The sequence below is a fragment of the Pezoporus wallicus genome, unplaced genomic scaffold, assembly GCF_028554395.1.
Source record: "Pezoporus wallicus isolate ANWC-B61680 ecotype Strahan unplaced genomic scaffold, APGP_CSIRO_Pwel_v1 contig_7506, whole genome shotgun sequence".
Taxonomy (NCBI): Eukaryota; Metazoa; Chordata; class Aves; order Psittaciformes; family Psittacidae; genus Pezoporus; species Pezoporus wallicus.
The window spans coordinates 1,404,170-1,431,133 of NW_026637546.1; the positions used below are offsets into that span (position 1 = coordinate 1,404,170).

Consider the following 26,964-nt stretch of genomic DNA (forward strand, 5'->3'; position numbering starts at 1 on the left):
CGCAGAGCTGCAGGGCCCGTGCCCTCATGGAGGACGAAGTCTGCCCCGACCTGGTCCCGATAGACGCCGGCGGCAAGGGGGAGACCGAGTCCAGCCGCAGCAGGAAGATCCCCGTGACCATCATCACGGGGTATCTGGGTGAGAAGCAGCCCCGCGGCCCTTCCCGCCGCCGGCGTGCCGCGCCTCCCGGTGCCGGGGGGAGCTGAGCAGGCGGCCCGTGGCGGTTGGGAGACCCGAGGACGGGGCTAGGCAGCGGGGGCTCCGGAGGCGAGAGTGCTTGGCAGGTCCGGCCGCTGCCCCCGTGCCCGCCGGCTGGGTGGCAGATCGCGCCCCTGGTGCTGTACAGAAAGCGGTCATCGGCGCTGCTCGCGTAGTGAAAGCGCGCTGTCCTTGCGCAGCTTCTGCCAAGTACAGCTCCGGCCATGCTTTCACAGCGATTTCGATCAGCGGTACCAGCTCCAGTTTTGTTATGGTTATGTTTGACAAACCGCGTTTTGCCACCGAACGTCAGTATATTTAACAGAATGCATTTAAACTGGGTATTTGCTGAGTTAAATTCAAACTGAATTGCAGTCGTAGAAATGTGAGGCTTAGCTTCCCTCACTTAAACCAACACTATTTTGAGAGCTTCAAATACAGATGTGTATGGTAAGAGTAAGGTTAAGTTTAGGATCACCAACACTTCTAAAAGTTGTAACTTTCCATTACATCATACTCACAGTGGCCCGAGGGCAGGGAAGGAAGGTTGCTTTACCAAATTCCCCTACTTCTGATCTTGTGCATATACAGGGTGAAACTGTTAGTAACGTGGTATTACACAGAAGGTGTGAACACCTTGGTTAACAATGCCTCATGTAATGGCAGTCAGTAGCACATCATTGATTACCGATGACAGAAGTGCTGGTTGGAAAAGGCGGTGATAGGGGAAAGAATAAGTGCACCTTTTGTTAACTGAAACGTAAAAAGGGTTTTCTCAGGAAAGGCTGCAAAGCTGATAGAGGAGTTTTAAGTCTGTCAAGCACTGACAGTGAATGGGAAACCACCTGTCTTCTTAAGGCTGATATTTAATATCCTGATAGTTGCATGGGATCAAATTATCTTTACAAATTAATTTTTACAGTATAATAATGGAATGCAAGCTACAATCATGAAAACTCATATTTCAGGAGAGGAGAGATTTGTCAGAGGTTGCACAACAGTGTTTGCCTTTTATTTGAAAATCTGCGCTTTTTAAAAACATTTTAATAGAAATATGATCTGTGTTCTAGGAGCTGGGAAAACAACTCTTCTAAATTACATACTTACAGAACAGCATGATAAAAGAATAGCAGTTATTCTGAATGAGTTTGGAGAAGGTATGTAAATTTGCAGAAACATTGTTTTAGCCATAAAATGACAAATACATACAAATTCTGGAAATTGAAAGCATTGTAGTTTTAAATCTGTTACTGAAGTTACTGCTTTGTGTCATTGTCTTAAGAAGGGCAAAAAATCTTTTGGATAGTGTTCATAAAATAATACTATGCATTAATCTGTTTCTTACATAAATCGAGTCCCTTGGAGTCAAGGTAACGAACATATCACCCTTTTGGAAGTTCTGTGCCTCCATTTGTCCTGCTTAGTTTCAAGCAAATGAAAATGAAAGTAATGTGTTGGTAGATAATATTTTCTTTCCCTGCCTGTCAGTCACTTGCAGATCACAAATTATCCCCAAGAAAATGGGAAGGTGTGTGCTTGGTGCCAGTGGTTCTTTGAACTTTTCTGCTTTCCTTCTCGTGATTTTTAACTGTTATAGCTGTGATTTCATATCAGCATTGCTTACAGTTTGCACCAAGTTGGTGGTGTTTTCTTTGTTCGTTTTTGTCAACAAAGATGTGTACTGCTTTTCTGGTCATGGAGTCTAAATTGAAAAGTAAGAGAGATCCTTTATTTGATATGGAGGTGAAGGCTGACTTCCCGTTCTGTCAGGAAAGTTTGTGACATTTACTCTGTACTTTCATTCTGTGGGTTTTGGTCTTTGTAGAACCAGCTTGACTTTGGCTTTTAAATTTCTCATAAAATGGAAAATACTAATTTCTGAAGAACATGCCAGAAACATGGTCTCAGAATTAAAATATATAATACAAGAGTAAAAATGTATACCAACTCAAATCTTTTATCTCTTTTCCAGGTGTCGTCATGCAGATTTATAGATTAATATTGTAGTACTACTTATATTTCCAGGAAGTGCCTTGGAGAAATCCCTGGCAATCAGTCAAGGGGGAGAACTCTATGAAGAATGGCTGGAGCTCAGAAATGGCTGCCTGTGCTGTTCTGTAAAGTAAGGAACACATTCTTAGAGTGGGTTTTGGGAGAGCTGGAGAAAGGACAAGACATTGAGAATCTGGTTCCTAAAACTGGTGGTAGTACTGACCGAGATTTCCTTGTAGGATAAAACAAAAATTGGACTTTGGGAGATAGAAATTTACTTCATTTTGTTGCCTCACTGGGTTTGGACTTAGTGTCTTTCAGAAAAATAATCCAAATACTGATTTATACACCATTGGGATATTGTAGTTAGGGAGCTCTCCTTCTTCTGTATTACATGCTTTTATACAGAGAGCTAAAGATACAGGAATTTCCACGTTAAATAATCTGGGTTTTTTCCACGTTAAATAATCTGGGTTTTTATTTGTGTTTTGGTTAATACATGAATACTCTACACCTCAGGGTGGAGAGAGAACCTTTTGGTAACCTAATGAAATACAGAATTCCAAATTGTTAGATGATGGTCATGTTAAAATGCAGGAGTGTATTTGTTCCTTCGACATGTTTTGACCCTTTTTGCTTGAATGCTAGGTTGTTTGTGCTAAGTTTATAGTGAAAGTGATGGCCTAATAGTCATGAAAATTTGGAAGAACTTATTCTATGCCTGAAGTTGGAGTAGTAAATGGAAAACAGAAGACCCTGTTGCACTGTGTTCTGTTGGGATGCAAGAAATGCCGCCACTGCTGCAATATTTTACATACATTGGTGTTTTATATAATGCCATACATTTCTGCTTCAGGCTGACTTCATCAGCTGAGATCTAGTAAATAACTCCTCTTAATTTTGCTGTAGGTAAGGTGGAAAGGCAGGAGAACATGGTTCAGTTCTCCAGCTCCCTTCCCGCCAAACCAAATAGTCATGTGTTTACACTGTCCTGCTGTCCATTACAGGGTTTTCAGTGTTTGAAAACAAATCTTCATTTAAATCACCTTTATTATTCCTGTTGGGAGTAAGCAAATACTGTTTCAGACCAAAATAAAACAGGAAAGTACAGTTTGCCTAATATTAGAGAAGCAGCTGGGTGGCTGAGTTTTCATTGTGAATTGTAAACCCTGACTCAGCCCTTTGCTTTGATGGTAATGACACTGTGTTCTGCGTCAGAAGATAAATGTTTATACATGTTTTAGCTTGTTTTCTCTGTTCTCACGTTTGTTTCTTCTTACAGGGACAGTGGTGTGAAGGCGATTGAGAACCTGATGCAAAGGAGAGGAAAATTTGACTATATATTGTTAGAGACAACTGGTTTGGCAGATCCAGGTAGTTCACACAGTTTTCGTAACTGATAATTATTTTGTTTTTATGAGGTGCTTGTTTGCTTACCTATCAGTTCACTGTGCAAGATGTAATCTAAAATAGTGAGTTATCAGGCATATACTTTAATTGCTACATAGACTAAAAAGTGAATTAGATAGCTGCAGTAGCAGGGATTTGGGTGGTGTTTTTTTTTTTTTTCAACTTACTCCAGATTGCCCCTAAAGCTCAACAGAAATCCAGCTAAAATGTATTTCTATAAAGAAAAGAAACTGGGCTTGGAGAAGAGGAGCACCCTGGAACTAGTGGTTTTCAGATGGCTTTTGCTGTTCTGTATTGTTCCTTCTCAAGTATAAATTGTTAGCATCTGATGTATTGTTACACTGATTGTTATAGAACTTGCATTTTATGAAGTCATAAAATATGCTCCAAAACAGACTCATACATGCTTCTGGTAGGTAGAGAACAATAGTCGATCTTAAAAATTTCTTGTGTACTCTTTATCTTTAGATATTTATTATAAAAAGGTGTTTAAACTTGAGCTCATGTTAGTAATAGCTATCTAAAACAATTTTCACTGAATCATCAATTAAAAATGTGTTGTTGATCGAGAGTGAAGGAAATTCTTATCAGAAATGCAATTGTTTCCATTTAGGAGACTGATGTTTTCCAGCTGAAAGCTAAATAGTTGTCATGGTAAAGTAATTTCCTTCAAAGGAAAGGACATTGATTTGGCCTCTGTTACGGACAAATTCTGTGTGAGTCAAATTGGAAAACTATTAAGGTTTTGGGAAAAAAAATCAATAGACACCAGAAAACCATTAGATGTTGTGGCCTGCTATATCTTGCATGAGTAAGCACTGTGAACAAATGACAGGCATTTGGTGTTGATGCCGAGTGATGCTTGGAGGACTGCATATTGTCATTTCAGGTGGACAGTTGTAGGTGTTAGAATGAGGTTAGGTACTGAGGTTTTTTGTTGTTTTGTTTTTTTTTTCTTCTAATGTGCTTACTTCACTTAGTTACTGACAGCCTGCCTCTAGCAAAGGTTCTGATAATTAAAAAAAAAAAGTGCTGTTGCTGCTGTCAGCTCCTCCTGCCCTTCATATTGTGCCACTGATCTATGTTAAGTTGGGTTTTTTTTTCATAATTATGATGTTTTAATTTTTTTTTTTCCTTAAGAAATATACAGCACATTCTGCAGTTGCTAGAATCTATTTTACAGGGCCATTTTAGCAGAAAACAGGAGTAGCTTACTCCTAGGCCATGTGTAGTACACAGGTATCAGGTCACAGATTCAGAATCCTTGATAGAATATGGTGCAAGTTGTCCAACTACTTGTTGATTCTTTTTGCTCAAGACTCAGCAGTTTAGTAATTTTCTGTTTTACATCCTCACAAGATTACAGATTATGGTACAAAGACAAGAGAATACTACATGTTTCATTATTCCAGAAGGATCTCATCTGGATGGAAATTCAATGGATAATGAGGCCTAATATGAAAAAATACTAGAATCATACAAAATAATTCAGTATGTTAGGAGGTCCTCAGTCCAACCTCTTGTCCAAAACAGGATCAGCTATAAGAAAAGACCAAACCCTTTGGGATATCAGGTCATATATCTCCATCCTCTAAGGATAAATTTGACACAACCTTTCCAGGCAACCTGTTCTGTGCCTGCCTTTTCATGGTGAAAAAACGTTTTGCTGATAAATGTTGTCTGGACCTTGCTTAGTTCAGCTTACTACAGTTGTCTCCCATCCTTCTCCCACAGTCTGGATCAGTCTTCTCAGTGACTCACCTGTAGGTACCAGGGAGGATGCTGTTAGATTCTACAGGCACTTTCCTGTCTCCCAGGCTGAGCAAATGCAGTTCCCTCACCTCTCCTTGTAGGGCTTGTGCTCTGTCCTCAACTGTACTGATAGTACGCTTCCTGTATAGGGGATCTGTGTGCTGGAAGTGCTAGCCAGATACGGACTTGAAAGTGTTAGAGGAAAATAACCTGCTTCAGCCATGCTTTTGTTCCAACTGTCTGGGGTGGTTTTGGCCTTTCTGATCCATGGGTACCCTGCTTGCTTGCTTCCTGCCTACCAGGATGCCCAGGGCATTCTCTGTAGACCTGCTCCCCAGGCAGTCTGTCCCTAGCCTGTGTCATTGCCCAGGGCTCTTCATTCCTAAGTGTATTATTACTCAGTGTTTTTTCTTGCTGAATTTCATCTGTTTCTTGTTGGCCATTCCCTCCTGTCTGGCCATGTCCCTCTGAAAGATAGCTCTGCCCTTAGATATATTAGCTGTTCCTTTCCAACTCTCATAGTCTCTGCAGTCTTGACAAGCATGTCTTCTGTTCCTTCTTGGTTCCTGGTGGATGTTAAACAGGACAGGTTCCACCCAGAATAGAACCTGACTTACTACTTTCTTCCAGTTAGGGTATGACCTGTTAATTGCAGCTTTATAGCTTAATTATCAACCAGTTTTACCTAGTTGTCTTTTCATTTAGATTGATAATGTCCCAGCTTGACTACTAGAATGTCTTTGAAGCAATGTTGAAAAATCTGCTGGAGGTGATGTAAACGGCTTATGGTACTTTACCCTTGTCCACAAATACAGTAATTTTATCTTTTTTTTTTTTTTTCACAGAAAGCCAGATACAGCCTTCCCAGACTGATCAGGCATGATTTACGTTCCTAAATTCCCCTTTCAGTGCAGTATCTAGTTGCAGATTGAACATGCATTAGACATTTCTTAACTCAGTCTATTTTATCTAAAGCCAAAAGCTCTTTTATTTTTATTTATTTATTTATTTATTTATTTATTTATTTTAAAATCCTGTTGATTTAAGATGTAAGGAACTATGGCAGAGGTCATAGAAGCCAGTGAAGAAGAAGGGGTCCCTAGGAGGGAGCATATTTCTTAAATGTCCTAATTCCATTTTTCTTTAACTGTTTTGTATGTTGTTGTTTTTTTTCCCCTGTATGTGTTCCATGACCTAGAAACTAGCTGAAAGGTGAATGGTGGAGTACAGAACTTCTTAGAAAGAGTGAGCCGTGGAGTATAGTAATGACATTTAGTTGATACTACTACTAAAGGTAGTTTAGCCAACTTAAATTGCATCCAGATTTGTGAGATTTTTAAAGCTTTTTGTAGTCCTAGCTGATGATGTATGCACAAGTAAAATGTTTGGTAGCTGTTGTTAGGTCAAATGTGTGGTGGGTATTTGAAGTCTATGGTGCATTCTGAGTTTGGAAGAGGGGAGTTTCAAGTACAGCACTACAAATAAGAATTTTTTAATGAAATGTCTGCATATTAGTAGTTTACTGGAAAATGTAAATTTTGCAACTGAATTTACTGCAATTCATAGGAGCTGTGGCCTCCATGTTCTGGGTTGATTCTGAGCTGGGAAGTGATATCTATCTTGATGGTAAGACATGCAGATTTTCTAACATATTGACATTCTGTATCTTGATTTAATGTAATGTATTTTTATAATTTAAGGCAAGGTTAAAGAAAATGTTTGAAATGTCAGAAAATTATTTTGTTTCTCAAATCCCCAAATTTGACCGCAGAGATTCACTTAGTGATTCTGGTGCTCATTTGTCTGACTATGGTGAGCTATTTCAGTTTACTAAATGGAACAAAAGTTGTGTAATGCTTTGCTAAGGGGTCAGATACAGAAACAGTCTTGTGATTGGTGGGATGGAACCCGTCATTAGATGTTATAAAACATTATTTAGAAGTTTTTTTCCTTTTTTTTTTTTTTTTTTTTAACTCTTTTTTTTTTTAACCTGTAATAATCTGGTCTCCTGCCTTTTATTTTCTACTTTTTTTGTTGTACTCTGTTAGCTCTAGTATTTGGCTGTGTTCCAATAAAAATCCGAGTTCACTGTAGTATGAATCATCACTAAATGTAGTTAAAAAGCTTGTTGAATGATGATTTTTTTTTAATGTAAGCAAAACAGTCTTGTTTTTTGACTTAAAAAAATACCTTGCTAACACTTTGATTAGTCTGTGAAATACCCATCTAGCCAAGCAAACAGTTCAATAAGAAATGGCTTCCTAAGTTTCTGCCAGAGAAATTCTGCAGATTCCTGGTTACTTACAATGAGAATAGCCGCATACCTCAGTCAGTCCCTGTAATTTGTTTCAATAACCTGTAAAATTTGCTTGTTTGCTGTTGTGAAAGAAGGGGAGAGGTATCTACCTTGTAAGAATTTCTCTCACCTGGTGTGATAGACTTTTTTTTTTTTTTTACACAAATACAAATTACAAATAAGAAAATAATTAGGTAACAAGTCTAATGCTCAGATATACTGCAAGCATTGAAAGTATGATAACAAGTTGTAAATGTGATACTTTTATTTTTGTAGTTGTACAGGAAGTTTATAAATTGTTAAATTGTTAAATTCGCCAGACATTTCTATTCCATTTAATGTTCTCTTTTAGGTATTGTGTCGGTTGTTGATGCAAAGCATGGATTGCAGGTAAACTACTGGAATTTTTACACAGTTTAAAACTGCAGCATAAGAACAGCTATTGCATAATGTTCATTCAGATGAATTACATTGTTTTACAATAACTTTAATTCTTACAATGAGGTTGTATTTCAGTTGCTATGGTACATTAGTGCTATATTTTGAATGGGAACAAGGAAGTACCAATACACATAGGAATTCAGATTCTTACCAACACTGCAGCATGTCTACTAAGAGTTCTCAGGATGCTAGATACTTGATTCCTTCTAGTTCCATGACTTCACTTAGAAATCTTGGTTGTATTCTAGATAGGTATTTGGATTACTGTAAAAACAGTGGAGAAATGTGCCTTACAGAGTGTCATTGGCCTAAGTTACTTGAAGAGAAACCTCTGAAGAATGGGCCTCTGATACTGATGTGTTAAGGCTCAAATTGGGAAAGCTAATGTAATGGCAAGTGGTGTGTGTGGTGAGGAGAGATGAGAAAACCAGATGTCTAGATACCATTTCAGATTAGAGGGTTACTTCATTACATGGAAGCAGACAAAAAGAGCAGGTATTAGACTAATCTATATGATATGTAATATAAAAACAGTATTGAACCATTAGGATAGCAGAAATGGTGATTAAATCAAATACTTCAACTGTGTTTTGTTTTGGTTTTTTTTTGGTGTTGCTTTTTTTTGTTTTGGTCTTTTTTTTTGTAATAGGTAGTAATAAATATAATTATTTGCAACTTAATTAACTTAGGAAGTGACTGATGACTTCAGTTAGGTACTGATTTTGCAGGATTCAAAACAAAAGTGACCGTGAGGAAGGGTAAAAAATCCCCAGGGTAAAAAATACCATCATACTGTGGAGCTGTTTTTAATGTCTCTGTAATGTCTGTAAAAAGTTGAGAGAACTGAGGAATAATGGTTAAAAAATATGGAAGTGACCCCTCCTTTGTAATATTTTTTTTGTGTGTGTGGACTGTTTGGATTTCTTGTTTCAGTGGAGGTAATCTAACAGTTGATTTACTGAAAGGGGGCAGTCCTGTCCCCTCACCATATTGTGTTGCACCGGGATAGAGCTAATGTAACCTCATAGCAAGCCAGTTTGTCAAGTTAAGCCATCATGTTTTGCATGGCCTTCTGTGGAGGAGTTGGTAGAAAATGTAGGGGAGGGATGAGAGCTGGTTTGTGTTTTTAAGCAGGAGCCAACTTTTAAATCAGCTGAACTATCACAAGAAGCCACAACAAGTCTGAAATTACTCCCCTTTTTAGCTGGGTGCCTTCATACTACTTTGGATGTGTTTTACTATTTGCGAAAATGTTGTTCTGTTTATCTTTCTCTCCATGCAATGCTGATTTACTGGTTTCAAGCAAATAAAATCATGTTCCACACAGCAGCCCTGAATTATTAATGTTAAAAGATTCATGTTTAAGCTTTCAAGTACTGTCAGAGACAGCACAAAAATGTTTTGAAATATTCAGCATTTCTATCCATTGTTATTTTTGACAGCTTAATGAAAATGCTTATGTTATTTAATCAGTACAACACAGACATCTGTTCAGAGTAGCAGAAACTTCCAACTTTTTCTGCCAAGTAAACTACTTTTGCTTTGTATAAAGGATAACTTATGCAGTTCCTCTGGTTGCAAAGCTTGACCTCAACGGCTGCTTGTGATTCAGAGAATTTTGAAGCCATGCAGGTAATGAGATTGAGGTAACAGGCAGCAGTTTAAGGGTGTCATGCTTCAATTAACCAACCTGTTACAAGGAAAGCTGACAAGTAGTACCCTGTGATCAGTCAGCCAATAGAAACTGAAGTGATAACTGGTATCATGGGTTGTCACTAATGGATTTGTCACCCAGCAATCTGAAATACTCATTTTATTTTATTATTATTTTTTTTTAATCAAGGGCAAGCAGTTGAAGTGCCAGTTCTCTGCTTCGCAGACTTGATATTTGGACAGAACAACAAATCTGACAACATTTAATTCAATAGAATCAATACACAGAGGATTACAAACAAAAAGTCAAAGGAGACGTTCCCGCCAAGTCATCCTGTTTTTATGCTGTGCTTAGGTTGTGCACAATTAGGAAATAGTTTAGGAGTTTTCCCTTCCTTCCTTCCTTCCTTCCTTCCTTCCTTCCTTCCTTCCTTCCTTCCTTCCTTCCTTCCTTCCTTCCTTCCTTCCTTCCTTCCTTCCTTCCTTCCTTCCTTCCTTCCTTCCTTCCTTCCTTCCTTCCTTCCTTCCTTCCCTCCCTTCCTCCTCCCTCCCTCCCCTCCCTCCCTCCCTCCCTTATCAGTTTCTTCCACTTTTGCCAATCAACTAACATTAGATGCCTGATAATGTCACTTGAGGAAAAAATAGTTTTCTAGTTTCTTTTTAAATTTAAGTATCTCCCTTGACAATTTCATTTTCATTTGATATTCCGCTGACCTAAAACCAAATTTTAGAACAACATTCCTGTTATGTTTAGAGCTCATGAAGGAATGCACAGGACTGATCTTCCCAGAGATGTAAGGTGTAAGTTGTGAGCTCTTACTAATGCTACAGCATCAATTTAAATTTTTACTTCCTCCAGGTGCGTGAGATACTAATCTCCTGGAGATTGCTGCCTTCATGGCAGAGTAGGCAGAAAATAACTCACAGAATCATAGAATTAGCTAGGTTGGAAAAGACCTTCAAGATCATCAGGTCCAACCATTACCACAGGTCCAACCATTACCACTAAACCCATATCACTGAGGGACTGATCTTGATCTACATGGTTTTTGAACACTTCCAGGGACTGTGATCTGCAGCTTCCCTGGGCAGCTTGTTCCAATGCCTGAGCACCCTTTCAATGAAGAAATTTTTCCTCATATCTAATCTAAGCCTCTCCTGGTGCAGCTTGAGGCCATTACCTCTTGTCCTGTCACTTGTTTTGTGGAAGAAGAGAATGACTGCCACCTCACTACAACCTCCTTTCAGGTAGTTGTAGAGACCAGTATGGTCCCCCATGAGCTTTCATTTCTCCAGCCTAAACAACCCCAGTTCCCTCAGTCTTTCCTCATCAGACTTGTGCTCCAGACCCTTCACCAGCTTTGCTGGCCTTCGGAACAGAGTATTCCAGATATGGCCTCACCAGTGCTGAGTACAATCACTTCCTTGGCCCTGCTGGCCATATTGTTGTTGATACAGGCCAGGATGCCGTTGGCCTTCTTGGCTGCCTGGGCACAACGTGGATCATGTTCAGCTTTGTCAATCAGCACCCCCAGGTCCTTTTTCATGAACAGCTTTCCAGCCACTCTTCCCCAGGCCTGTAGCTTGGTATCCCTCAGGTATTGGTGTTGGGACCGGTCTTGTTCAACATCTTTGTCGCTGACTTGGACAGTGGGATTGAGTGCGCCCTCAGCAAGTTTGCTGATGACACCAAGCTGTGTGGTTCGGTTGATACACTGGAGGGAAGGAATGCCATCCAGAGGGAGCTTGACACGCTTGTGAGGTGGGCTGATGCCAACCTTATGGAGTTTAACCATGCCAAGTGCAAGGTCCTACACCTGAGTTGGAGCAATCCCAGGCACAGCTACAGGTTGGGCAGAGAAGAGATTCAGAGTGGCCCTGCAGAGAAGGACTTGGGGGTGTTGGTTGATGAGAAAATGAACATGAGCCGGCTGCAGTGTGCTTGCAGCCCAGAAAGCCAACCGTATCCTGGGCTGCATCAAAAGGAGCGTGACCAGCAGGTCGAAGGAGGTGATCCTGCCCCTCTGCTCTGCTCTTGTGAGACCTCATTTGGAGTACTGTGTGCAGTTCTGGTGTCCTCAACATAAAAGTGACATGGAACTGTTGGAACAAGTGCAGAGAAGGGCCACGAGGATGATCAGGGGGCTGGAGCACCTTCTGTATGAAGACAGGCTGAGAAGGTAGAAGGTTGGGGCTGTTCAGCCCGAAGAAGAGAAGGCTGTGTGGAGATCTCATAGCAGCCTTCCAGTATCTGCAGGGGGGCTACGGGGATGCTGGGGAGGGATTCTTCATTAGAGACTGTAGTGACAGGACAAGGGGTAATGGGTTAAAACTTAAACAGGGGAAGTTTAGATTGGGTATAAGGAAGAAGTTCTTTACTGTGAGGATGGTGAGGCACTGGAATGGGTTGCCGAAGGAGGCTGTGAATGCTCCATCCCTGGTGGTGTTCAAGGCCAGGTTGGACAGAGCCTTGGGTGACCTGGTTTAGTTTGAGGTGTCCTTGCCCATGGCAGGAGTTTGGAACTAGATGATCTTCAGGTCCTTTCCAACCCTAGCTATTCTATGATTCTATGAATATAATACAGTGTTTGAACTCTTTAGCATTGTAATCATAAAATTCGTTAGAAGAGTTTTCATAAAAGAGATTATAAGCTTTTGTTATGGTGACTGTATAAATGTGCTTTTCTGCCATCATTTTACAGAAAAATTCTAGATGGACTTCCTTTAATTGGAAATGAATTTAAATGTCATTTGAATATGATTAAGCCAAATATTTTCTATTTTGTCTAGCACTTGACAGAGGAAAAGTCAGAAGGCCTTGTCAATGAAGCATCTCGGTATGGATGTATAAATTAATTTTAAATATCACTGCTAGGAACTGCACTGTATAGAAGTCCATTATAAATGGCTTCTTTTATAAGGTATTTTTCTCCTCCTTTGCTTTAAACCAAGGTACATTGGTGTAATGAGGTAGAAAATAGAAAAGAGACTTCATGCTCCATTTGGTCTTTTTTCCAAGATCTGGCTTATCTAATATATACTTTCAGAGGAATGGGATTTTACGTAAGTGAAGGGCAACCACCTGTGTTGGGGGGAAGAAAGAAATGCATGCTAGAATCTATCAGGTGTTCGAAGTAGAACTGGAGCTGGAGGAATAGTTTTTTTTGCTAGATACAGAGCCGCAGTGGTTAAGGATAATTATAGCAATAGAAGTCTTCATGAAGCAAAGAGACGTCAAGTATGACTTTACAAAGACTACACACAAGTGAAATAGGGGCTTGTGAAGTTCATGAATTATCAAGAGTTTTGGATTGGATCACATTTTAAAAAACAAACCCCCCAAAACTAGCAAGTAAGTTAACAGATTTCTGGCACAGAAGAGCACTTCAAGGAGAAGCCAGTAATACTTTATTCACACTCCATGATGTGCTAGTTTGATTAATACTTGCCTTTCTGTACTAGCAATACTCATACTAGGTTTTTTTGGGGGCACTGTGAGAGAGATGGTATTTCTGCCTTACAGAAAAAGTAGTTATTTGTTCATGTTGTCTTTTTTTTTAATTTTTTTTTTTGTTCCTTAATAAATAGGCAAGTTGCATTAGCTGATCTTATCATCATCAATAAAACAGATTTGGTTTCAGAAGAAGAGCTGAATAAAGTCAGAACATGTGTCAGGTATGAAGCTTTTGGCTAACTGTTGACACTTTACTGGATCAAAGGTTATTTTTATTTAAACTCAGTTACTTCTTTATTGCTGTTAATACAGAATTAGGTCTCACAACTGACACATATTGTTAGTTCAGAAGGGACAAGAGTCTGTCCCTTTCTAAAGGCATTTAAATACTTTTCTTTGCGTACATAATTTTATCAGGTTGTCTCTCTAAGCTCTCTAGCTGCCTTAGCTGTCTAGCTAAGATTTAATGTTACTAAGGACAGGCCTTTGTATTATGTGCCCACATTTTTACATTTGTGGGCAGCTGTTCTTATTTTTCAGAATTAGCATCAGGTCAAAAAAGAAAAAAGTTCTAGCAGATAAAGAATTCACTAGGAAAAGTGTATCATGAGAAGTTTTGAAGAGGAAAATGCTATTCACTCCAGTAGTATTTTGTCAGAACTTGTAAAGTGCCCCAGCCTTTACTTAGGAAATGAAAAAGTCTCAAAGCCAAAGTAGTTTGGGATGTTTGTTGGTTTGTTCAACAAGTTGATAACAGGAGTGGTGTTATTATTGTGGTGCTATTTCTCATGCTACTTTCCATGGTTAATTTGTTCAAACAATGTATTCTAGTTGCATTTTCATCTAAAGATTTTTCTATTTTATTTTAGGTCAATAAATGGACTTGGTAAAATTCTAGAGACACAAAGATCAAGGTATTAAATGGCCACTATTACTAGGTACTAAATCCCGCTGCTTTTGTGACAGATTTAATTATGCTATTAGATCAGTTTTCTTAAAGGAAAACTATTAAGTTAGAAATATTTAATATTTATTTTACAAATAAGCATCTAGATGGAGGATTTTTTTTTTTAAAGTAAAAATGTATTTTTCTTTTGTATTTTTCTTTGCTACTGTTTGTATTGTACACTTTAGTGTGTGTTTAAAGAAAGATCCCTACTAATATGTAGCTTGGTTTACAGAGCTAATCATTAGTGGGTTTTAGTTGACTTTGCAATGTGACTGTAAACATTTCTATATTTTTTAGTTACATGAGAAGTGGCTTTTACAAAAGCTTGGGCTTTATATCCCCCCCATTTTGTTCTAAGTCTTTTTATGAATATGGCTTTCAATTATTAAAGTTATATTTTAGTTATATTGCCATTCATGGAGTGATAGCATTTGGAAAGTTCCTGAAAAATGCTAATACAGGTGAAGTTTAATTTGCTTCAGCATTTTTCTGAAATGTAGTCAGTTTTTAAGGGAGTGTTAAAAGTAGAAATTCAAAATTACTTGCAACTTGTTAATAAGATAGCAGCTTGCAAAGCTAAGTTGTCTCTGAGCTGATCACTGACCACATGCACTATAAAGTTTTCTTTCTGTTGTGTCAATTGGAGGGTTTTTCTCACGGTGGTTCCTGCAAATAAATTGTTACTACAAAATTACCTTGAAAGCGGTGCACACAAGTTTATAAGAAGGAAAAGTAATTGTGTTTGTTTTGCTGTTTTTCATTGAAATTCTGAATCAGATTTTTTACTTAAAAAAAATTAAATAGGGTATTCCTAGGCACATTAGGAGATCAGTGTGTCTTTCAGACTGCTGGGGCTAGTTTGCATACTGTTACATGACATATTTGACTATATTAGCATAAACTTTCCTATAATACAATTTCCTGCTTTTAAGCTATTTTGAAGGGAAAATAGTAGACATAATCTTGATAAAATACACTTGGCTTTTTAAATATAGTTGGAAATGGCAGAGAAAAATATTTGCTCTGCTATTGCCTGATTAGATAGGTCTGATTGAAGTAGTGACGGTCAATGGCAGCCTGGGCTGCAGTGACCACGAGATGGTGGAGTTTAGGATCTTGTGTGGGAGGAATAGAATACCTAGCGAGGCCACATTTCTGGATTTCCGAAGGGCCAACTTTGGCCTCTTCAACCAATTGCTAAAGGAAGTCTCATGGGAAAGGGTACTGGGTGGTAAAGGGGCTCAAGATAGTTGGTCAGCATTCAAGGACCACTTCTTCAAAGCTCAGGATCAGAGTGTCCCAGTGAGTAGGAAGTCAAGTAGGGGAGCCAGGAGACCAGCATGGTTAAACAAGGAACTGCTGGGCAAATTCATACGGAAAAAGAATCTATGGATTATGGAAGGAGGGGCTGGCCACTTGGGAGGAATATAGGACAGCTGTTAGAGGATGTAGGGAAGCAATTAGGACAGCTAAGGCCTCCTTGGAACTTAATCTGGCAAGTCGGGTCAAAGACTTCTTCAAATACATAGTGAATAAAACACAAGAAGCAGTATAGGCCCACTGCTGAATGAAGTGGGTGCCCTGGAGACAGAGGATATAAAGAAGGCAGAGGTGTTGAATGCCTTCTTTGCCTCTGTCTTTACTCCTGCAGACTCTCCCTGGGGGACCCAGATTCCTATAGCCCTGGAAGGAGTCAGGATAAAGGAGGAGTTTGCTTTGGTAGATGAGGATTGGGTTAGGGATCAGTTAAGTAATCTGGACATCTATAAATCGATGGGTCCGGATGGAATACACCTGTGGGTGCTGAGGGAGCTGGCAGAGGTCATTGCTGGGCCACTCTCCATCATCTTTGGTAAGTCGTGGGAAACAGGAGAGGTGCCTGAGGATTGGAGGATGGCAAATGTCACACCAGTCTATAAGAAGGGCAAGAAGGAGGACCTGGGTAATTATAGACCGGTCAGCCTTACCTCCATCCCTGGAAAGGTGATGGAACAACTTATTCTTGACACCATCTCTAGACATATCAAGGATGAGGGGGTCATTAAGAGCAGCCAACATGGCTTTACCAAGGGGAAGTCATGTTTGACCAACCTTACAGCCTTCTATGAGCAAGTAACTAGGTGGATGGATGATGGTAGAGCGGTAGATGTGGTTTTTCTTGATTTCAGTAAGGCATTTGATACTGTCTCCCACAGCATCCTCATAGATAAGCTAAGGAAGTGTGGGCTTGATGATCAGGTAGTGAGGTGGATCAAGAACTGGTTGGAAGGAAGAAGGCAGAGAGTTGTGGTCAATGGGACAGAATCTAGCTGGAGGTCTGTGATTAGTGGAGTCCCTCAAGGGTCGGTGCTGGGACCAGTGCTGTTTAATATTTTCACCAACGACCTGGATGAGGGAACTGAATGTACCCTCAGCAAGTTTGCTGATGATACTAAACTGGGAGGAGTGGCTGACACACCAGAGGGCTGTGTTGCCATTCAGCGAGACCTGGACAGGCTGGAGAGTTGGGCCCAGAGGAACTTGATGAAATTCAACAAGGGCAAGTGTAGAGTCTTGCATCTGGGGAAGAACAACCCCATGTATCAGTACAGGTTGGGGGCTGACCTGCTGGACAGTAGTGAAGGGGAAAGGGACCTGGGGGTCCTGGTGGATAGGAGGATGACCATGAGCCAGCAATGTGCCCTTGTGGCCAAGAAGGCCAATGGCGTCCTAGGGTGCATTAGAAAGGTTGTGGTTAGTAGGTCAAGAGAGGTTCTCCTCCCCCTCTACTCTGCCTTGGTGAGGCCGCATCTGGAATATTGTGTCCAGTTCTGGCTGGGCCCCTCAGTTCAAGAAGGACAGGGAATTGGTTGAAAGAGTCCAGCGCAGAGCCACAAAGATGATTAAGGGAATGGAACATCTCCCTTATGAGGAGAGGCTGAGGGAGCTGGGTCTCTTTAGCTTGGAGAAGAGGAGACTGAGGGGTGACCTCATCAATGTTTACAAATATGTAAAGGGTGAGTGTCAGGATGATGGAGCTGGGTTTTTTTCAGTGATGTCCAGTGATAGGACAAGGGGCAGTGGGTGTAAACTGGAGCATAGGAGGTTCCATGTGAACATCAGGAAAAATTTCTTTACTGTGAGAGTGACAGTGCACTGGAACAGGTTGCCCAGGGGGGTTGTGGAGTCTCCTACGTAGGGGATATTCAAGGCCTGCCTCGACAAGTTCCTGTGTGATGTACTCTAGGTTACCCTGCTCTTGCAGGAGGGTTGGACTAGATGATCTTTTGAGGTCCCTTCCAACCCTTAGGATTCTGTGATTCTGTGATTCTGTGACCAGCAAGTAGAATATGTATTTTGTTTGGTAACCCAGGGTTTTGAAGACAAATGTTTATCTGCTTTCAATCTAAAGATCAGCTCAGCTTACATTACCAAAAATATTAATCTTGTTAATGTTTCTATTGGTTTTAACTTATCCTGATCACTGGAATGTTTATGCTTTTTTTGAAAAGATGCACTATGAAAATCATTCTCTTTAGTGATTATCCTGTTAGTGTATAAGGATTATTCTCATACTGTTTTCATTACTTTCTTCAAGGAGCCTAGCCTTGTGAAACGTTTGAGTAGGTTTGACAACTTCACACTGTATTCTTGTTAACTTGCAAACTGTTAAAGAACGAGCAATATTATAAATCATAAATTCTGCTGCTGAGAAGTCATTTACTGTTCTTCTAGAGATCCTCAGTAAATAATTTCTCATAAGTCATCATGTGTCTCTTACATAAAAAGTAATTTTCTTCAATATATTTATTGTCATCTGGGACTTGTGTTCAAAACAGCAGGTGTGGATAAACTTGTGAGCATTACTTGAAATCAAGCTTTTAATGTTCACCATTTTTTTTCATGTTTTAATGTGTAAATAGTCACTCTAGATTATTCTGCGAAATTTAGACTTTTGTTGTCCTCTTATGTAAATTCAGTATTACTATAGTATTTCATAAAGTTGTTGTATTAGGATAATGCTACTGTCATTTTTCTCTGTAAAGAGAGGTGAGAATGCTTGAGGACTACACGTTAAATTTAACCAGGAATTTGTTCTTATGGTAAATCTTGGATATTTACTCATAGCTAATCTTGCAATATCAAAATTTGTCTTATTTTTGAGACTACTATTATTTACAATTTTTGTGACATCTGTACAGTGTGGAGTTTTTGCATCTAATGTATGTACTTGGAGTGCAGCCTGAATGATTAAAAGACAAAACAACAAATACTGCAATGAGATGGAGTTGAAGAGATACCATTGTAGCATTTAGAATTGAAATTCTTAGTAGTAGCACTTTCTTTATAGCATATTTCAGTTTTGTTTGCTAATAGCATGTCAGTATAAACTGCATATATTCCAGGGGTTTGTGTTTTGATAGGGTCTGTATTAAGGATGGAGAATAATTGCTGGGAAGAACTTCAGGGTTCCTTTTCCCATTTAGGAAAAATCAGTTATTCAGGCATCCATTATGAGTGATTTTATCATCTTCCTTGGAAATACCTTGGGTTTTACTATATTTTTAAGAATAATGTTTCTGTGCTTATATATTATTGTGTAAATAAGCACTGCCATTTCCTTGTAGGAGACAGTACCATCCACTAACATTCAAAAATAAGTCTAAGGATTGATGGCATTGGTATGATAGACAGGAAAACTAATATAAGCTTCAGTAAACCATTTCAAAAATAATTATTTAACTATGCACAATATTTAAATATAGCAAAAATACAAATCTTGCTTTCTTTCTTCTGTTTAGAGTTGATCTCTCCAATGTCTTGGACCTGCATGCTTTTGACAGTTTATCTGGAGTAAGGTATGGTAATAATTTTGCTGTGCTGTCCTGCGTTAGAAATAATGTCTGTTTGTATAAATACATGCATGAAATACATGGCTAAAATTTCCATCTGGGTTTCTTAGAAATTCTAGCTTTCTCACTTGTTTAAAATTCTCCCTTTATAAGTGGTAATCTGAGACTGAGGTTTTTTCCCACTTGTGTGCAAAAAGGTTTTTTGACCTTGTAAAGTTAGATGAGCCAGAGTGTGCGTGGGTGGTTGGCTTTTTCCCCGGTTAAAGTTTTGCTTTGATACTAGTATTGGAGTAGTTTATACGCTCTCCACTGTTTTTCTTAAAGTACTTAAAAGTTTTCTCACTTCATGTCATGATGGCCTTGAGGCCTCCTTAGTTTTTAGAGAAAAGAGTGAGGGACTGAGGTTCAACAGCAGACAAAGCCACAACAAATTCTGGTTACTGTGTTCTATGTTCTTGTTTCTTTTTTAATGCCTAATGTGTGTTTCAGCATGCTAGAGGGTGGAAAAAATAAAATTGGAGGTGAGGGGAGAAGGGCTTTCTGTTTACTTCGCGTGCTGAAGTTGTTCAGCAAAGAGAGCAAGGATTACTGGAGAGATCAATAAAGGAGGGAATATGTAACTGGGGGCAGTATCAGCTTTGGTTTTCTTCCTAGATGCACAGTGTTCACTTCAGGTGAAGGAATGTAGCCACTTCCTTATTTACAGAAGGAAGAAATTGCAGAAGATGCAAGCTAGTAATCTCTAGTAGATGGGGTGCGCTCATGGGATTTCCCAGTGAAGTGGTGCAGTACTATCCTTGCTCTCTGCTGCCCTTTCTGTTTGCTGGCACTGGCTTTTGAATGATTTGTGAAAAGTACTGTTTGAAGAAAGTTAAGGGAGGAGGAAGGCCAACATATTTTTCATGGACAGTAGGTAACTGTTAGGTCATAAACCAGATCATAAATGTCCTGAGTTCTTATGATGGATCAGGTAGCTAAACTGACTCATCCTGGAACCGCACAACACAGAGAAAGCATTAAGAAGATGTGAACCAGAGAAGGATCGTTCTTGATAATGGCAATTCACAGTTAGATGTGATTAGCTGTAATACTGGATGGCATTCTGCAAGGTTTACTAGGAAGTGCTGTGCTCTGCAAATCTCAGAAAGTCCTTAAAGAGTTAATCAAAAAACCCCACAACCTTTCTTGCTTTCCTCAGTCTGTTCTCACTTATCTCACTCATAGTTCCTTTAGAGGTTCTCAATATTTGGTATTAAAACAATGCAGCATTTAAAGACAAATTCTAAGAGCACCAAGAAGGTTGTGGACTGTTTAAGTGAAGTTCTATTTCTTTCGTTTCTATTGGACCTCTGTACAGTTTTAAATTGTTTACCCTGGTATTAGTTCATGTACAGAAATCCCTGCCTGAAGTATTAAAGGTGTTTTCTGCCCTATCAAATGCAGCAGAAAAACTCTTTGAATTCAGCACCATTTGAGCACAAGTAATATGCTAGTACACTAATAAAATTGTCCTTTTAACTGCATATTACAGAAGGGATTTCTGTCAGCTTAGCAGATACAACATCCTATTGGTGTGACTGTACTGGTAGAACCTAGTACATTGCACGTGCTCTGAAGTGACAGGAAGCACATCAAGAGTTCTGGATTTTGTGGAATGCAGTATGAAAAAAGTAAGGCAAAAAACCCGAAGAAGATGCAAGAAGTAGGAGTGTATAAATGTTACTTCAGTAACAGTCATTACCTTTTCCACCATCATTGAAGGCTTCTTAAAATTTACGGTCATCAAAGTAGAAAGAGATTTTTATGGGCAATCTTTCCTGAGAGCACCATAGTGACTTTGCTGGGGTATTCTTTCTTCTGCATATTGGACATAAGAGAGGAATGTTCTTCGGTGCAGAAAACAGTATTTGAAGAAATCTTGCACTGTCTTGCTTAAAGATAGATGTGGTTGTACAATCTAAAGTTGCAGTAACTTTTTATGTTGTCACACAAAATGATACTGTAAGAGCCTGGATCTTAGTTTACAAAAAACGTCCCCAAGTTCCTTTATGAAGTAAAGAGGAGTTTTAAATTTATGAATTTATGAAGTCCCCAAGTTCCTTTATGAAGTAAAGAGGAGTTTTAAATTAGCAAGCACACTGCACAGTCGGAATGAGCTGTATGGCAAAAGTTGAAATGGAAGCTGATATATAGGATTCCACTTACTGCTACAGCTTTGACATTTTTTTTTTGTCTTTTCAGATCATTTTCCTAGAGTTGGTTCTTTTTTCTGTGGGCTTTTTTTTAAATCAACTTCTAATAAATTGACAAATTCTTGCTCTCACGATATAGTTTGGCTGTTGTTCCTATACAAAGAAATATCAAGGCTGTTGTACTTCTGGAAGTGTTTATATTTAAAATCCCAAAGATACTGCAAGTTGTCACTAAAATCTAATAGTATTTAAAAAAATAACATTCTAACACAAATGATCAACTAGGTCAAACCAATATAGCTAAACATCTGTATTTTGAGATTAAAATTGAATTAACAGTTGAGGCTTATTCTGAGTGTGCAGTCTAGATTTTTTAGTTTAGATCTGTTTTAGTTTTGCTTTTCAATACTGCTGAGTGTTTATGAAATGACATTTTGTCTATCCCACTCAAACACAACATTTAACTTCTTTTCAGTTTGCAGAAAAAGCTGGAGCTTCTGAAGACAACACATGCACATCTAGACAAGGTAATTAGCAAAAATACTGCTTCATCTTTTTGTAACAACCTTGTTAGAAGGTTGAAGATTTCAGTTAGGAAGTAATGTGTTTTAAGATCTTTGGAAGATTATATAGAATACAGACAGGAATGTGCTTTGTTGTAGATTTGTTTGCTGCTTTATTTTTGAAATCTATTCCTACATATTCTATTTATAAAAAAAAATTTATGATAGGCAAGTATGGATAGTAGAAAAGATGTTGATTATTTTCTGTCCGTTAGAATTGTGATGAAGATCAGAAATTGTGACAAAGATCAGTATCCTAAGAAAATAAAATTCTTAAACATATTTGAATGACTGAGCTTACTAGCTTTAAATTAAAATTCTTAGGCTTTCTTTGAGAACAGACATCAGCTACAGTGAAGAATTATATGGTAAAAGCTAAAGGCATTAAACCATGCAAAGTAGTGTGTATGCCTCTTGAGTGCACCCCTAAACAGAACCAGATAGTATTACATAATACAGCAATTTGGGGCAAGATGGAAGTGGATTGTTTGGGGTTTTTTGTTTTTGTTTTTTTTTAATTTCACATGGGTATATAGTTGCTTTTTTATTAGGCCGAGTTAGGAAATGTAATTAATTAATTTATGTAGTGAAATATGTATTCAAGTTGGTAATAATAACTGGGCCTTTCCATTTGCAGGGTATAATTACAGTGACATTTGAAGTTCCAGGAAATATAAAAGAAGAAAACTTAAACCTCTTCATTCAGGTAAGTAATACATCACTGTCAATGGAGAAATCATTGTGGCTGTTTATAAAAAATCATCCCATGCCATTCTGTTTATGAAAACATTTTTCCTTTTCATAGGATCTTCTGTGGGAGAAGAATATGAAAGATAAGAGTGGGCACACCATGGACATCATAAGATTGAAAGTTAGTCAGAAATGGCCAATTTCTTTATGCTTTATCTCCGTTACACCTAGAAAACTATGGTGTGTTGTCAGTTACAGACTTAATCAAAGGCATTACTGGATCACTGTAGTAGCACAGATAAAATGGAGAACAGTAGTTTGTTGTTGTTCCGTGTAGAAAGAGTTAGTTATCTGCTGGCTGGTGGAACAACTCAAAAGGAGAAAGCTGACAGAGAAGCAAACATTGATCTTACTTGTTTAGAATTGAGAGGGAAGATACACAGTCCTAAACATCAGTGGCAGAGGTAATAATCAGGACAGAGTTAAAACAGTTTTCTGTTTCCACCTCCATTGCTTTGAAAGGTTCCATCCATCTCACATAAATGTCTCCTTATCTAGGGATTAGATACTGTAGATTGGTTGCCATATATTGCTATTTGTAATTGTCGTTGGCATAATATGCAGAAGTTGAATTTGGCATAACATAGCAGCGCAGTACTAGTTGTGGTATACACTTACAACTTCTTGTAATTCAAGATATATTGTAATGCAGAATATTGTCAGCCTGTAGTTCTAAAGATGTAGCCTGTAAGTATTCATCTTCATGGGTGCTTCAAATGTTTTTCAGTTGGCATGGTTTTGAGAGGAGTACGGGTGACAATTTAGGATATTTTTGTTTTCCTTACACCAAGTAGCCAAGTAAATCATTAAAAAATAAGAATTGAGTTTGTCATTTAGTAGGCTGTAAGGAATGCAAGAAAATACACTCTGGTTTGCTTTCTGAGGACACTTGTGCATCATGGATAGTGACATATTTATTTTAATATCATTGGAAGAAAGGTTATATTCTTGCTTTTTCACTAACAAAATGGGAATATCCTTGTCTTCCCTTTCCTGACAAGTAGAAGAAAATAGCCACTGATGCATCTTAAGCCATCTGAAAACAGTACTGCTATGCATAATAACATTTTTTATTATTTTATTGAGCATTGGAATCACAGAAATTCTGTAGGAGATCTGAGGCTTGTAATAATCAGCGTGCTTGCTCTCAGTCACATACAAATACACTAAAGCAAATGAACCGCACATAATTATGAGTGGGTTCCAAAGTTTGTTGCTTATCTTACCTGCAGTCATAATCATTTTGGTGGTAATAGAAAATTTCAACTAATATGTCAAATGCAGACCTTTTTTTTTATGAAAGATTTTTAACTCTTTTTATTTCTTTTTTTTTTTTTTAAATTTTATAAGCATGTAAGATATGTTTTATAGAATGTGTTCCACTAAAATATTTTATGAAGTTGTGCATGAAGTGATGAAAACTTTTTAATACAGCTTTTGGTATTTAGGTCAATGAGCTGACTCTGACAGTATGCATTTCTAATTCTATTGCTAGTTGGTTTACTTCACAAATGTTTGTTCATTCTCCAGTATTCAGGGATTCTGATTCAGTATAATGAATGTGCTGACTATGACAGCTTATTCAGAATAATCTGAAGTCAAACATTTTTGCTCATTTTACATCATCTTTTTTTAGTAGTCAGTCTTTCAGGTACTCATGTGTCAAACACCATATATATATATATTCCAAATGGCACAGTAGCTCATGACATTTTATTTTTGCTCAGAAATGCAGGTACTGACCAAATGAGGAACAGGAGGCAGAGTATGGCAAAGAGTAATGATTAGTCTTTAATAAAATAAAGAGATGTGAGAATGGTGGATGTTACAACTAGACATGATCATACTACATGGTTATTTTGACTAAAACTGGTGCATAGTTGCCAGAAATATTTTTCCCTGCTTGGCCTAGTTTCAAAGCTGGGCATTTTTTCCCCTCTTAAATATTTCATTTTAAAGATTTATTTATGTATCCTAACAGTTATTTTTCTGATAAGGGACTGGTATCTATTCAAGGCAAATCTCATCAGGTGATAGTCCAAGGTGTCCATGAGCTCTATGATCTAGAAGAGACTGCAGTACCCTGGGAAGAAGGCGAAAAGAGAACAAATAGACTGGTCCTAATAGGTAGGAAGAAATTACATATCTCTTCATTTGACTTTAAGAAGCTGTTCTTTCAGAAGGTAGTCCTGTGACTTGTCCAGTGAAAAGCAACTGGCCTGAACTGACCAGAATAATTGCAGTGAGTATGTTCAGCACAACCTCCAGTCAAAGTTTTATCCATCAAGACCTCTTGCTGTTTTATATTGTAGCTAAGAGGAATCGATGGTATTCCTTTTGGTGACACTAAAATAAAAATACATAATCATATATTTGGTGATGGGAGTGCTTTGAATGTTTGATTGAATATTCAGTAGCTCTAAGGTGATTATAGCCATTAAAACGTATAAAATATGTTTTTTTTTTCTGTAAAGCTGTACAGAGGCCAAGGCTGTACATTTCTATTTCCTGCTTACTACTCTTTGCTTTGCAAAGTGTTTTTATGACCAGAAAACTCCAGTTTTTCCTCTTTTCCCTTACTTGCACAGTTTGAAGTCTGTTGTTGCCTGTAAAAGCTAAAGTTACTTTGTTACCTGCAGCTTAATTTTAATACTGCTGTTCTCACTCATTGGAATAATAAATATTTTGTTTGCTGAGAAGACTGGCAGATTGCTACTTGCATGCATTTTTTTTTTTTAATACATTGTAAAATAAAGTTAACTAATTTATTTCTCTTTACAGGCAGAAACTTGGATAAGGAGGCAATCAAAGAAGTTTTCATATCCACTGTCATGGTGTAAGCCCAGCGGGTAATTCAGCACCCTGCAACCATTCTCTCTCCTCCCCTTCTCTCCCCTGCTGCGGGTGGGATGGGGAGGAGATTTGAAAGAATATAAACCCCACAGGTTGGGATAAGAACAAAATCCGAAGTGTAATACAAAACCACTACTACTAGTAATAATGATAAGGGAAATAACAAGGGGAGAGAATATAAAACTAAAATGGGGGAAAAAAGCAACCAACAGTAAACAAAAGTGATGCACAATACAGTTGTTTCCACCAACTGATACCCAGCTCAACTCAAGCAGCAATCTGATCTTCCAAGTGACTCCCCACAGTTTATATACTGGGTATGATGTGCTGCGGTATGACATGCTGTGGTACCCTTTTGGCTAGTTCGGGTCAGGTCTCATGTCTCTGTTCCCTCCAGGCTTCTCATGCCCCTTTTCACTCGCAGAGCATGGGAGACTGAAAAGTCTCAGGTGAGATCAGGGTTAAGCATTACTGAGCAACAGCTAAAACACCAGTGTGTTATCAACACTGTTCTCAGACTAAAGCTGAAACTCAGCACTGCACCAGCTACTAGGAAGGAGAAAACTTACAGCTGAACCCAGGACTGTCACAGTGAGAGAGAAACAAAGAAATGGTTGACATCAAACTACAAAAAAGATGAAATGTGTGTACTTAACCCTGCAAGACTTTTATGATGAAAAGACTGAATGAAATGCAGTATAGCAGTTTCTTTTTCCTCTTTCAGTTTACGCAACAGTTAAACCCTGACGTCCTTCTAAGAATCTCAGGTGACCTGCTGTAGGACCTCTTATAGTCTATGGTCAAACACAGAGAACTCAACATTTTGGATCTGGCTTAAAGTTCATTGAATCATAGAATCACAGAATACTTGGGTTGGAAGCAACCTTCAGAGGTCCTCTAGTTCAGTCCCCAAGTTACATCAGTAGCATCATGTACCTGTGCAGAAATGCAAATAGGAAAAAGGCTGTTGACTGTGCTGTGCATCAAGTGTTACATAGGAGTATGGTAAACTTGTTTGAAGCCTAGTGCCTTCTTCCAGCTAACTCTGTTACTGCTGGAAATGAAGCAACAGTGATTATTGCAAGTGATGTAATCACAGTAAAAAGTGTTTAGAGTTTACTATTAAACTGTCTTCCATCTCTCTGGACTTACTTTGTGATTTTTTTTTTTTTTTTGAATGTGTACATCCATCTCAGGTACCGCTAAACCAGCAGAAATACTAAACCTATTGTATAAATGAAACTAAAAATTCTCAATACTGGAGACAACATGGAATATATACTGTCTGTATAATAGCTGTGAGTGCAGTGTTCACTCCCATAGCCAAGTGTTGAAAGATGAAGCTGTACTCATAGATTTTCTAGGCCATGACCCTGCTGGTTCTGGATTTTGGGGCCTGGCAGCACTACATTCTCACTGTGTTGTCTAGGCTGCCCTGTGTGATTTGTTAATGGAGTTCTCTGACGCTGCTTCTGAATGCTGTTTTGAAAATTTAGTTTGAAGCTTCTATCTCTGCTTGTTGCTTCTACAGTTTAGAGCTGAGTTTCCTGCCCTGTACCTTCTCTGATAGCCACTATTCACCTCTAAGCTTTAGAGAGATTTGTTGACTACAGCTGAGTTAATGCAAAG

General features: G+C 38.5%; 1 protein-coding gene across 6 annotated transcripts; it reads left to right on the top strand.

The window, feature by feature from the left end:
- Positions 1 to 25,572, top strand: LOC130597511 (zinc-regulated GTPase metalloprotein activator 1A-like). 6 transcript variants are annotated; one of them, XR_008971787.1, is made up of 15 exons: positions 1 to 138; positions 1,269 to 1,355; positions 2,224 to 2,320; positions 3,473 to 3,564; positions 6,919 to 6,978; positions 8,001 to 8,038; positions 12,533 to 12,579; positions 13,331 to 13,417; positions 14,066 to 14,110; positions 18,927 to 18,983; positions 21,645 to 21,696; positions 22,370 to 22,438; positions 22,538 to 22,603; positions 24,499 to 24,609; positions 25,264 to 25,572. XR_008971787.1 is itself a non-coding variant. In XM_057406099.1 (15 exons), the coding sequence occupies exons 1-15, from the start codon at positions 27 to 29 to the stop codon at positions 25,320 to 25,322; spliced, it is 1,098 nt and encodes a 365-aa protein (XP_057262082.1). In that variant the 5' UTR covers positions 1 to 26; the 3' UTR covers positions 25,323 to 25,572. The 6 variants fall into 6 exon arrangements, 5 of the variants coding, with proteins under 5 accessions (XP_057262082.1, XP_057262083.1, XP_057262084.1 ...); XM_057406099.1 differs by having other exon boundaries at positions 24,480 to 24,609; XM_057406104.1 differs by lacking the exon at positions 1 to 138 and adding an exon at positions 534 to 648 and having other exon boundaries at positions 2,171 to 2,320; positions 24,480 to 24,609.
- The last annotated feature ends 1,392 nt before the right edge of the window (positions 25,573 to 26,964 follow it).